The sequence below is a fragment of the Tachypleus tridentatus genome, chromosome 2, assembly GCF_004210375.1.
Source record: "Tachypleus tridentatus isolate NWPU-2018 chromosome 2, ASM421037v1, whole genome shotgun sequence".
Taxonomy (NCBI): domain Eukaryota; kingdom Metazoa; phylum Arthropoda; class Merostomata; order Xiphosura; family Limulidae; genus Tachypleus; species Tachypleus tridentatus.
Window position 1 is genome coordinate 23549650 of NC_134826.1, and position 14594 is coordinate 23564243.

General features: G+C 33.0%; 1 protein-coding gene across 2 annotated transcripts in view; it reads right to left on the bottom strand.

The window, feature by feature from the left end:
* Positions 1-344: 344 nt before the first annotated feature.
* The window catches only part of trsn (translin), a 39433-nt gene continuing 25183 nt past the window's right edge, over positions 345-14594 (bottom strand). The window contains exons 5-6 of one of the 2 annotated variants that reach the window (XM_076480670.1): positions 10161-10240; positions 345-905 (exon numbers count right to left, since the gene is read on the bottom strand). In XM_076480670.1, the coding sequence (XP_076336785.1) occupies positions 642-905; positions 10161-10240 (344 nt within the window). In that variant the 3' untranslated portion in view covers positions 345-641. Of the gene's footprint in view, positions 906-2523; positions 2683-10160; positions 10241-14594 lie in introns of those variants that run through there. The other variant, XM_076480677.1, reaches the window with a different exon arrangement.

Below are 14594 nucleotides of genomic sequence, written 5' to 3' on the forward strand. Positions count from 1 at the left end.
GCTCTCGTCGTGATTGTGGACGTGAGGAATTATCAACTTGGTGGGACAACAGCCAAAAGTGTTTGTTTCTTTTGAATTTCGTGAAAAGCTACATAAGGGCTATCTGTGCTAGCCGTCCCTAATTTAGCAGTGTAAGACTAGAGGAAGTACAGCTGGTTATCACCACCCACCGCCAACTCTTGGGATACTCTTTTACCAATAAATAGTGGGATCGACTACAGTTAAATAACGTCCCTACGGCTGAAAGGACGAGCATGTTTTGTGTGACGGTGATTCGAACCCGGGACCCTCAGACTGCAAGTAAAGCTGGATACACCAAGAAATTAGAATTACATAAACTCCTGTTAGGGTTAACATTTTTTTTTTATTCATGAAGAGTTCACATAGTGTAGTATCTTAATACAGTTCTGATGCTAACTGCTTCAAAGAAATACGTTATCCACAACTTGTTTTCATAATTACGCGATGGTAGAAGATAAAAATGGTGAACAATTTATAACATAGTAACTTAAGTAACTCCTAACCCTGCTGAATAACAAAAATAATGCAATCTTTGAATTAAAAAACACATTTAAAAACAAAGATGAGCGAATCTTCTCAGATTACGTGCCTACTACGTCTTTACGACTAATCTTCTCAGATTACGTGCCTACTACATCTTTACGACTGATTTCTTCAACAGCAGAAACCGGGTCAGCCTGAGATCTCAGACCACGAATGGAAAGGTCATAAATTACCTCCTCAATCTTCTTGAGATTATACTTAAGAGAGTCAAACTTTTTTCGAAGGGAGTCATTCTTCAAATTGAGTAGACGAAATCCCAAGTCCAATTGGGACATGAAGTGCGCTAACCTGGAAGGGCGGTTGTAATCTCCTGCGGTTACACTGTTGACAGCAAATCTGGCCTGTCAATTAAACTGAGACATTATAGTAGACACGTCTACTGTTACAACATAGTGTCGCAAGTAGCGTATACAAACTAAAATTATAAAATTAATTTTAAACATCCTGTGTCTCCAACCAACTAAATACAGAAACAGTTGACTACATTCTAAAATCACATTAAATTTCTCAGTACAAAAACGTTGTATAATTTCAAGAGTTCTAAAAAAAATAAAATAAACCCAGTACAGCTTTATTACTGATAAGAGGGATATCACATTTTCGCACCTATTACTAAAAATAGTAATATTTTTACTATAATTACTATAATTGACTTTTAGGCATCGTAAAAAAATAAAAATATTGTCAAATTATCGCAATATGCGATAGATATTAAATAATTTAATGACTGTTTTTTGTTTTTGAATTTCGCGCAAACCTACACGAGGGCTATTTGCGCTAACCGTTTCTAATTTAGTAGTATAAGACTAGATTGAAGACAGCTAGTCATCACCACCCACCGTCAACTCTTGAGCTAATCTTTTACCAACGAATAGTGTGATTGATCGTAACTATTATAACGCTCACATGGCTGAAAGGCGAGCATGTTTAGTGTGACGGAGATTCAAACCTCACACTCAGACCCTCAGATTACGGGTGGAGCACCTTGTCAGGCCGGGCCAAATAATGTAACGAATTCATTTTGACCTTTGTAAAACCAAGATAACACAAGTTTACAGAACAAAACAATACTTTAATGACTTATTTTTCAAAGATTACTCTTAAGGTGAAAATCGAAGTATTATTAGAAATACTGAAAAATAAATCTAAACTCAGAAAACATCACTAGTATTATCAATGTCAACTGGTTTATGGGATGAAGTTACTGATACCAACGGAAGTTCGTAGCGAACAAATAAGTATTTCTATCTTCATATTTTATGAACTGGTTGGAGGAAACTACAAACACAAGTGTGTGTTGAAACCTCAAATTCAAACAACTTAAACATGTTTATGACAATAGTCACACTTCAATTTTAGTGCTTTCTGTTTTGCTAGAGATTAGTCCTAATTAAACAGAAGCCATTTTCGTGTAAATAAGTTAATGACATAAGGATGTTACGTTTTATTAATTTGTCTGATATTTTCAGAAGAACGTATTCAAATAATATAGTTACTTAGAAATGAAAGTTTTCACACAGTAAAGAATAATTATTATTAACTTGCTCTAACTGTATTATTATTAAAGCAACTTTATCATAAGTAGCACTGGTTACGCTTCTAGCTCATTCTAAGTACAGCCCTAATGAAATTTCATAATTTCGCGAGTTATTGCATTTTCCCGAAATTATGTTTGGCGAGTAGTTCCATTACTGTAGCGCAAGTGTATAATTTCATTTTTCATAATTAATTTATATTAAAAACAAAGAAAAACTTCATCATACACATAGTTCAAAATGTCTATCACATTTATAAATAAAATATTACCTTACATGTATTCACTGTTTTAAAACTAAGCTAAATTTTGGATTTTACGTGTTTTTTTTTAACTGAAGGCAACAGTGTGCCATTTTAACCCAAATCCGTTTTGAACTTTTGTGTTCAGCAAACCCCGTTCGGACTATCTGCTACACCTGGAAGAATCGAACTCCTGATTTTAGCGTTGTAAATCCGTAGACTTACCGCTGTGCCAGCGGGGGACTTTTAAATACTTATTTACTGACGCACGAGTCATCTCTTACAGAGGCTTCTTACGTTTAGAGCAAGTACGAGGGTCGTCCAAAAAGTTCGTGGCCCGACCTAATAAAAGAACAAAAATAACGAAAAAACAGTGGAATGTATAATTTTTCTTCTAATAAATATTAAGTATCAAGCTTCTTATAAGTAAACATCACATACTACATTAATTAACGAGTTTATTTGGGTTGCGTATGTTTGAAGGAAAGAAAAGGGTTGAACACGTGAGGGGGAGATCCAACTTCATAGCTTGATAAAATATTCTGTTAACAAGAAAATGACACCGACACAGACATCCACCAGGACATGAAAACAACATTTGGCAAATTCAGCCATGAAGAAAAAAATGGTATGCTGAATTTAAAAACGTTAGAACATCATGTGAAGATGATCCGAGGTTGAGGGTAGGTGGTCCCTTCACACAGACCACAATATAAATTGTAGGTAAGTTTATGATTTAATTACATAAGATAGAAGAATTGCCATAATAAAGTTAACAGAGGAAGTGGGAATTATTAGAAGTACTGTAGAAAGCATTTTAGTGACAGTTTGTGGATTAAGAACGTTGGTACCACGAGGATTAAAAAATTGTCATCTGAGCAGAAATAGGTTCGAGTTAGTGAAAACCAAGACCTACTCCAAAGGTTTTTAACAAATTCCTACTATGGATAAGACTTGGGGGTTCACCATTGTGACCAAGAGCTGAAATGCAAAGTATGTAATGAAAACAACATCCACGTTCGCCCAAGCCACAACCTTCTACTTGGAAGGTCATAGCATAAATTGTTTTGGATGTCAAGGGCGTTTTACTACTCGATTATTTGGGAAATGGTCAAGTCGTTAGAGAAAATTGTTATACACCTTTTAATAAACAATCTGCATCAAGAAACCAAACAAAAGAAAAGAGGATTGCTCAAAAGTGTTCTCTTCCACCAGGATAATGTTCTTTCCCATATGGAATATAAACTCCTCCATCAGGACAATGTTTTGTTCTATCAAGACAATGTCCAAACTAATAAATCACATATTGCTTTGAATGCTACCCATGATGCTGGCTTTGAATTACTCAACCATCCCTCTTACTCACTGAGTTTAGTTCCAAATTATTTTTTCTTTCCTAATCTTAAAACATTTTAGAAAGGTCAAAAACTTTCACTGTGATGATGACCTTGTACATACCATCCATTCATGGACTGAGGGCCAACAAGAAGAGTTCTTTCAGAAGGGTATAAAAGATTTAGAGCACCACTGGTACAAGACTATAGGTAAAGATTATGTTGCAAAATAAACTGTAGTTGAAGAAATGCCTTTTTTTTTTATAGGTCGGACCACAAACTTTTTTTGTACAATCTTTGTAATTCTATAGCATGAAATCTTACTAGATTAGAAGGAAACTTTATAACCCTGGATATACATGTATTACATAGGTTATGAATCGTTTAGCATTTAAACTCCAACAAGGTACAGAAAATGCAGAAATTATGTCTACCATATTCCACTATGGTATATTCAACTGTGAATTGAGACCATTGAAATATGTTATACACAAAATAAGTTTAAGCATTTAACCACAAAAGTAAAGCAAAACAACAACAAAATCTTGACATATGTAAAGAGCAACTGTTTCTTCCATTAATATCTATTGTATCATTGTTGCTACGAAGCACAGCAGTCTGATGTTTTGTAATAATTTACACAAATAGTGAAAAGCATATATGTACATAATGTATTCTTAAGATGTCTGGTATGGGTATTAAAACCTTAATTAAAATAGAGTAGAAAACATTTCCACCTTCTCAGATCATTTTTTTTGTTAACCTGAAGATGACCTAAGAAGGTCAAAATGTTGTTCTGTACTTTATTTTAATTAAAGTTTTAATACCCATACCAGACATCTTGAGAATGTATTTTTATTTCAAGTGGGTTCCTCGTCATCAAGAATTAGGACACATATAATACTTCCTAAAAGTATTTTTAAATTATGTAGAATTAATTAACATATATAAGTATTACACTATTACTTTAAGTGAAAGGCTGTTAGTTGATTATTTTATTTGAATTTCCAACTAGAAGTTTATTTAATGATTGATATTTGTTATAGTGTATGACATATGGTAAGAGAGGTTGATCTAAGTGTTTTAATTTTGCTTGGTGATCTACTGATTGCTCCTATTAATCCACAACTGAAGATACACATAATTGCACTAAAACCTTTAGACAGTTCTGTGCAAAACGTTTTCATCATCAAAAGTATGTGAACTAAATGAATCACAAAATAAAAAGGCCATTAAATGATAAGGCCAACAGGTCAACAGTTTTTATCATAATCCTAGGGTGTTGGAGGGGGGTTGGATTTGAAACTGAATATAAGGAAACAGTGTAGAGAGATAGAGATTTAAATACCATATTAAATAAAATTTGTATAGCTACACCAGTAGCATAACATATATCACATCACATGGAAAACATTAAGTATAATAATGCATACAAGTAAGTTCTAGAATCAAGGTTGTACTTTACTACACCTGTCATAAATGTATAACATTTTTGATAATACTTGATAATGAGAAACCCACTTGAAGTAAAAATTTATCTCAGAATGGTTGGTATGGGTATTAACACCTTCAACCATGAAGAGAAAACAAAGTTTCAATCGTCCCAGGTCATTTTCAAGTTAAGAGGTTTTCTTTGGAAGGTCAAAACATTGTTCTCTCAATATCAATAAAAGTGTTTAATACCCATACTAACAATAAAACAATAGGAATTTTCTTAGATATTTTACTATTAGAGTAATAATAATAAAGAACACAAATAATTTTCTCACCTGAAACTACACCTAACTGAGCCTTCCATATAATGCAAACAATTATGAAAACCAAAAAGTCATAAAATAAATAAGGAATCCAGCATTTAAAAATGCACAGTAATTTACTATATAAAGTTAAGAGCAAAATATACAATTATGACTTTACACAGTGCCTTGAAGATGGTGGAATTTGTTCCCACTGATATATGTAATTTCAATTGTTTTAGCTGTATAATTTCCTTTCACCTTTAGAGAATAAATTATTATGCATTTTTAAACGTTGGAGTCATTATTTCTTTTTTTGAAAACTATGCACACGAATGGTCACATAATATATGAAAGAAATAGTAATTAATTATACCAAGGTCAAATACGTAGGATAGATTTGTGCTTCAAAGGGAGTATTCACAGTTGATAGATTAAAACAAAGTTATAAGTGTGTATAGTACAATGGTTACTCGGCATATAACCACAACAATGATATAAAGTGTATATTTTATTGTTTTACCATAGTTCAGGTCAAAAATAACATAGCTACCTAAATGACTTTTCCTACTACATATACATATGTATACATTTGGAGTCAAATGTAAGTTTTCCTACAAATTTATACAAACATCAAAGCAATATTAAAACCTGTCTTTAAACAATCATTAAGAGTACATAATACTAAAGAATAGTGAAGGCACTAGGGCTAACTAACAATACCTTACATGTCATTGAGACATGTTTTTAATATAACCTTGTGTCTTCACCATTTCTCAAGTATTGTGCACTTTTTAAATGTTGTTTAAATGAAGTTTTTAATTAATATCTTTTACAAAAGTTACCATGATCCAGTTCTCCTTAATTTGAAATAAAATCCTGTTATACCTATGAAATAAGTACAGAAGAACCATATTGTTATTGCAACATAATGGTTTTTACTGTTACTTCATCACTGCCAGATACCCTACTAGAAATAATGTTACCAATGAATTCTTCAAAATTTTAATAAGACACCTTTGTCAGACTTACTAAATAATTTTGAAAAATAATTTTTTTTAATTTGATAAGCTACCTTCTCTGACTTATAAAATGTCCTTAGCAGAGTTGATTATATTTACTCAAACATCAATGTTTAGGGGTATTTATGGAGTTAAAATACCAATAAAAATGACAGCTAGTTTTAAATTTGTTTCTAAAACATCTTTAAATATATATATACATATAACATTGAACTTATCTAGAATACAAACAAGGTTAAAACATTTTAACTTTAAAATAATCTACACTGTTGTCCTTTTAAAACAATTGTGAGTGAATAATAATGTTAACAAATTGTTATAATGGTTCCAGCAACTTTAATAAGAAACGATTATGTTTTCCTTCAAAATATAACAGGAACATGACTGAAGACACTTTGTACACATTTTACTTTCAATGAGACAGAGGTGGTCTCTTTTGAAAAGAAAACCTCATGTTTGTGATTTCATTAACGTTTTGGTTGATAAGCAATTTATAGATAGCTATATTTCTAACATAACTTACACATATGTGGATAAAAATGTTTATAATTCTACATGGCATATAATTAATAGATTTGTTTGTTTTTAGGTAATTAAAAATGTCTCATTCTTTAAATTAATGGCCAACATCAAAAGTCATATTCTTAACAAAATAAAATTGATACCTCAGGTTTTGGATCTTCTACTGCTAGATGCAGAGATCAAAATATTACATTCCTACTTCCCTGATTGAGAAGGTATAGTCCATCCATATTAGTTTGATTATGACCAATGAAAGTAAACATGGATTAAATAAAAACAATTCCTGAAGAAATGTAACTTTCCAAGAGGGAATGTAATCTTCTCAATAGCTTGAGTGAATGTAATTTCTATTCCTGGTTAGATTGTATGGACCTTGATTAAATAAACTGTAAAGCTTCTACTCAAAGATTTTAATTATCAAAACAAGCCTTAACAATTATAACAATGTTTTTTCATTACAAGTTTGTTCATGTTATTTTTAATCCAGTCATTTATACTGATGTTAATATTTACTTAACTGTTCAATTAAAATTTCTACAAACAAGTATCCTATTCTTAAGTGATACAGACTTTGATAAGATATCTTGTGAAGCACAGCTCCTAGTGTTAGATTATACAGACTACAATAAGGTAAGATGTGAAGCACAGCTCCTAGTGTTAGATTATACAGACTATAATAAGGTAAGATGTGAAGCACAGCTCCTGGTGTTAGATTATACAGACTATAATAAGGTAAGATGTGAAGCACAGCTCCTAGTGTTAGATTATACAGACTATAATGAGGTAAGATGTGAAGCACAGCTCCTAGTGTTAGATTATACAGACTATAATAAGGTAAGATGTGAAGCACAGCTCCTAGTGTTAGATTATACAGACTATAATAAGGTAAGATGTGAAGCACAGCTCCTGGTGTTAGATTATACAGACTATAATAAGATAAGATGTGAAGCACAGCCCTAGTGTTAGATTATACAGACTATAATGAGGTAAGATGTGAAGCACAGCTCCTAGTGTTAGATTATACAGACTATAATAAGGTAAGATGTGAAGCACAGCTCCTAGTGTTAGATTATACAGACTATAATAAGGTAAGATGTGAACCACAGCTCCTGGTGTTAGATTATACAGACTATAATAAGGTAAGATGTGAAGCACAGCTTCTAGTGTTAGATTATACAGACTATAATGAGGTAAGATGTGAAGCACAGCTCCTAGTGTTAGATTATACAGACTATAATAAGGTAAGATGTGAAGCACAGCTCCTAGTGTTAGATTATACAGACTATAATAAGGTAAGATGTGAAGCACAGCTCCTGGTGTTAGATTATACAGACTATAATAAGATAAGATGTGAAGCACAGCTCCTAGTGTTAGATTATACAGACTATAATAAGGTAAGATGTGAAGCACAGCTCCTAGTGTTAGATTATACAGACTATAATAAGGTAAGATGTGAAGCACAGCTCCTGGTGTTAGATTATACAGACTATAATGAGGTAAGATGTGAAGCACAGCTCCTGGTGTTAGATTATACAGACTATAATGAGGTAAGATGTGAAGCACAGCTCCTGGTGTTAGATTATACAGACTATAAGGTAAGATGTGAAGGACAGCTCCTAGTGTTAGATTATACTGACTTTGATAAGGTAAGATGTGAAGCACAGCTCCTAGTGTTATATTATACAAACTACGATAAGGTAAGATGTGAAGCACAGCTCCTAGTGTTAGATTATACAAACTACGATAAGGTAAGATGTGAAGCACAGCTCCCAGTGTTAGATTATACTGACTTTGATAAGGTAAGATGTGAAGCACAGCTCCTAGTGTTATATTATACAAACTACGATAAGGTAAGATGTGAAGCACAGCTCCTAGTGTTAGATTATACAAACTACGATAAGGTAAGATGTGAAGCACAGCTCCTAGTGTTAGATTATACAAACTACGATAAGGTAAGATGTGAAGCACAGCTCCCAGTGTTAGATTATACAGACTATAATAAGGTAAGATGTGAAGCACAGCTCCTGGTGTTAGATTATACAGAGTATAATAAGGTAAGATGTGAAGCACAGCTCCTGGTGTTAGATTATACAGACAATAATAAGGAAAGATGTGAAGCACAGCTCCTAGTGTTAGATTATACAGACTATAATAAGGTAAGATGTGAAGTACAGCTCCTGGTGTTAGATTATACAGACTATAAGGTAAGATGTGAAGGACAGCTCCTAGTGTTAGATTATACTGACTTTGATAAGGTAAGATGTGAAGCACAGCTCCTAGTGTTATATTATACAAACTACGATAAGGTAAGATGTGAAGCACAGCTCCTAGTGTTAGATTATACAAACTACGATAAGGTAAGATGTGAAGCACAGCTCCTAGTGTTAGATTATACAAACTAGGATAAGGTAAGATGTGAAGCACAGCTCCCAGTGTTAGATTATACAGACTATAATAAGGTAAGATGTGAAGCACAGCTCCTGGTGTTAGATTATACAGACTATAAGGTAAGATGTGAAGCACATTTGTTGCATATTGTGCAAAAATGCTCAGGGTCTATCTGTGCAAGCCATTCCTAATTTTAATATGAGAGATTAGAGGGCAGATTAGTCAAAATTACTTACTACCAACTCTTGGTTTATTCTTTATCAATAAATAATGGAACTGACCATTTCATTATAACATCCTCACAGGTGAACCAGTAAGCATGTTTTACAATGGTATGTGGTCCCAAAACTTGGAGGTTGCGAGTTGATTGCTCTTTGCATGCACAGAAAAAGTACTTTGAAGATATTTATAATAACCTTCTGTAAAATACGCAAAATGGGAAAAAACGTCTTGTGTGAATGTATACATGTTGTCATGTACAAACCAACACGTATGAGCTCTGTAAAAAAGTGGAATTTTAAAAAAGAATACAATAAATGTTAGAACTGCTCTAAATTAATGTCGTTATAAAGTAAACATGCAAAAGATTGATTTTGACCTACTTTTGGGATTTCACAGACCATTAAGTCACGTCCTGAGAAATATCCCTGAAGTAAATGGATTTACAGATACACTTATAACTGCACATCTCCATTATTTAAAAATATTCTCAGTTATATACCTGAAACAGTTTATAGATGTATTTATGGTCATAGAGATATGATCTACAGATATATTTACAGCTATATATCTGAAAAGGACTATACATATTTCCATACCAGTTCATCTGCTAGATACAAAAGTCCCATCAAAAAATCTTCCAAATCTAAGTGGAATCCCTGCATTCTATCAACTTCAACTGAAAGTATGTAAAAAACAAACCTTCACTACTTTTTCTCAAAATCTAAGTAAACATTAACATCTTTAGCAATTTAACAGCATAGAAAGCCTGAATAAAACACAATTAACACCTTTGATAAGTAAAATCTATAGAATTTCAAATACTATTATAATAAAGTCTGCATCAGTTGTAACTTAGTGCTCACATATTTCAAATTATTTTTAGATTAAAATATAGCGTGTATTTTGGATTGAACAAATGTTTATGCAGGAGGTAATCAGATGTTACATTAGTTTTAAATATATACTTCCACCAATATAGTGACATCAAATCTACCATCAAAATATGCATCAAATCAGTAAATATTCTAAAACAAACTCCATAGGTTAATTATCCCCAACAGAGATTTCATGGTTTAAGATAGTATGTTTGAAACTCCATATAGTTACTATGATTCAATACCATTCATTCCAACAGATTATAAATTTGTATGCTTTTGAAAGTTAAAGGAAATGGAAAATTTCTTTTATTAGTTATATTTAGAATATTAGTTGTTCAAACATATATTGGTCATTATTTAGTAGCTAGGAATTGATATTATTGTTGTTCAAATAATTTTGAGGAAAACAGTGTTCACATGTTATCAAATAAAACAGGTAATTTTTATCGTCTACTAATTTCATATTATGTCAGTGTTCTTACCAGTTTGTCTGCAAGCTACAGAAGAGGTGTTTTACTTCCTCTGATAGAAACAAAAATAACTTACAATAAACTACTTAATTTATTTACATTATACCAGAAATCACAACTGATTCCTACACAAAGTCTGTTTTTAAAACTTCCATTTAATATGAAGTCAAACCAAACTTACTGCTACCAAAACAGTCTTAACTGAACATGTTAAAAACTCCAAATATTATACTATTCAGTTGAAGACCAGCTACCAGGAAGTATAGTTTGCAACAGGTTTATATATGTTGTGACTTGTTTACATATTGAGTTTCAAAGATTCTGTTAGCTAACAGTTAAGTCACTTACACATTATCAGACACTAAAAAAACAAGGTGGATTGTTGCACTGCCATACTGAAAAAGCTATCAGACATCAAACTGGTTGGTTTGGTTTGTTTAGAATTTCGCACAAAGCTGCTCAAGGGCTATCTGTGCTAGCCATCCATAATTTAGCAGTGTAAGACTAGAGGAAAAGCAACTGGTCATCACCACCCACTGTCAACTCTTGGGCAACTCTTTTACCAACAAATTGTGGGAATGACCATCACATTATAATGCCCCCACAGCTGAAAGGGCAAGCATGTTTGGTGCAATGGGGATTTGAACCTGCAACTCTCAGATTATGAGTGGAGTGCCTGAGCCACCTGGCCATCCCAGACCCATCAAATTGGAAATGTCAAATGGACAAGACTTACAACAATACAAACATTCTCAATATTATTTGCTCTACTAAAGCAAATAAAGAATCAAACTCCAAACAACAGAATGTTTCCAAAACCATTATAACATTTCAAACAGGTTGGAAGAACACAAGAAGGGTAAAGTACCTCACGTGGAGTACTCTATTTTTATAATACAAAAAAGAAAGAATGCAGCCCATTGGCTCCCCTCACAAATTTTCACTCAGTTTCCTCTCTAAACACCAATGAAGCCGTGACTTCTCGTTGACACAAAACAGAAAGGTTTACAAAATGAACTTTAATTCCAATTGCATGGTACAATCAGAAACAGTTCAACCTAAAGAAATCAGTTGATAAGACAAACACTGAAGTTTGTACAGTTGTCTTTTGATTGACTGAACTCAGTCATAGTTTTTCCATGGCATAAGTCATACTTCTTACTGATTTACAATGTTGATAAATACATGTGAAAGATGTACAGCCAAAGAAACAGTCTTTGATAAGGAAGCTACCGATAAAAGATACCAATCAGGTCCATTTGAAAGTTTGTTGAAAGGATCCTTGTTCTCTCTATTATGTTGCAAACTAACCATCTGTATTTACAGCACTAAGCAACCACCCAACATGTTAAATAATCAGTCTGTGAATGAGTGCGTTTTGGGGGAATAACAGTACATTTCATATATACATGTTAATATATGATATCCTATATCAGAATGGTCAGAATTTATAAAATGTTTACATATATCACTCATTCTCTCCTTGCATAACTTTGATTGAATAATGGATGACTGTTCCTCATTATGACCAGAGACATAAAATAAAATGTGTAACAGGAAACTATCCATTTTCTAAAAAGCATTGCACACTGAAGCATAAAAACATAATAGCAGGTGGGATGTTTGGACAAGAACTGTAGCTTTGCACTATACTGCAGAGAATAGTTGTTTATATTGAATATGGAGTGGAGGTTCAACAGACTCAATGTCCAAGCTTTGGAATGCTTGTGTTGAGTTGAATTTTCAGATAGTGCAAAGTATCAAGCATCTTACAATTCAGAATTTTAACTCCACCCAAAGAAAAACAATACATATGTCATGGCTTAACAACAAAAAAACAACACATGTGAGGCAGTAAGGAAATAGCGCAGCATAGCAATAACGAACATTCAGTCTAACAGATGTAGTGCCAAACTGACATAAACCTGAATTAATTCAACATTTTTAAACGTTTTATTATATTCCTCCAAGTCAGTAGACCATATTTTAATAGCCAAAAAATCAGGAAGGCAGTTGTAGAAGCTAGAGTGCTTAGTAAAACTAGTCTCAAAGCCAATCCCCTACACACATTTTGCCCTCTCTTGAAAATAGTTCTGTGACCACCCACATCATAAAAGAGCAGTAGGATTGCCAGTTAGCCCTGTTCAGTTTCAAAGACACCAAAGTTACGTGGTACTAACACAGGAAGTTCTAACTGAAAATAATCACTACCACATGTATTATTCTCTATCATTCAAACACATCAAAGATGAACATATTATAAACAGATGGAAAGACTAAAGGAAGAGGAATTATTTGGTAATAAAAATATACCACAGAAAAATTATGAACAGACATTTTAATGATTACAGCATTTCCAACTGATATGTCCTTCCTCTGATGGTTTTCAACCATTTAAGTTTTTATTTTATTTTGTTTTTGATTTCATCTTTAGCACCAGAATTTAGGAAATAAAAACAAAGAAGGTGTAATTAAAGAGATGTTTTGCAGAACAATACTTACTTCTCATAATAACACATTCCTAGAGACTATTGTACAGAATGAAGCCTATAAGGATAAGATAGCAACCGATCAAGTAGGACAAGAAGATTTACTAATTAATATTTTCTCCAGGTGGCTCATATAAAAAGCAAACTGGGAACATATGATAAATGGATGAATGAACAGAGCCTCTGCATCTATTTAAAGTAGTACAGAAATGGGTGGGGTATGATAGCTGATAAGCATTGCCACAATACACGTACCACAAAATTTGCCCTGCTACACCATTGGAAACTGCCAGTCCAATAATGTATTGACAAGTTTGAGGACAATTTCTTGAATGGAGATATCAGATGGGTGGTAACACCCAATTATGGCTTTATGTTTTTTTCAGTAGAATAAAACCTTTAGTATTTTCATTGAATGAAAATGACTATTTCCACCTGAAAGTTTCAATATGGCCAGGAGGTGAACTGTTTATAAGTTAACCTTTGCATCCAAAGGTTATTTCAGGTTATTAGTTTTGTCCTTAATGATAATACCAACTTTCAAAGGAAGGTTATGGAAGTTGAAGACCAAACAGCTCCTGTGTGAGCTTTATTTTAACCCCCCAGTAGTTCAGCATTAAATATTGTTATCTTGTCCATTATGTCCACAATGGACACACGTGCAAGTTCCACAAAAGGAAATCTTGAAATTTATTAGTAGTTCAAACATATAACAATACTGGATATTTAACCACGTTAAACAATTCATATAAACTGTTTGATGGTGACAAGAGGACAGTTCCAATTTCTTGTTTTCACTGATTGAAATTTGTTTAACAGTTGCAAGATCCTAGTCCTACAGCTTAAAAATAGTTCCCTACTTTAAGCTACTGGAAGCATATCACTGGCAAATACCTCTACTGGACATGTTCCACATGTTATGGAATCTCCCAACAAGCATATCCCCAGTCATTTTTTTTTTCTTAACAGACATAAAGAAACCAGTGATTCCGGTTAAACTTATTTGGATAAAGACATGAAATTTTACCAGAAGTTTGTCCAATAATGAGCAGACAATGTGTAAAAGACACAAAAGAGCTTTTCTACAGTGCAGGAGTAATGGCTTCAATATGAAGCCTTTTGGTAGTCACACTTAAAACCTAGAAGTTGAAGTTGCCCAACAGTAAAATATGCAAGGACTGTCACATTGATAC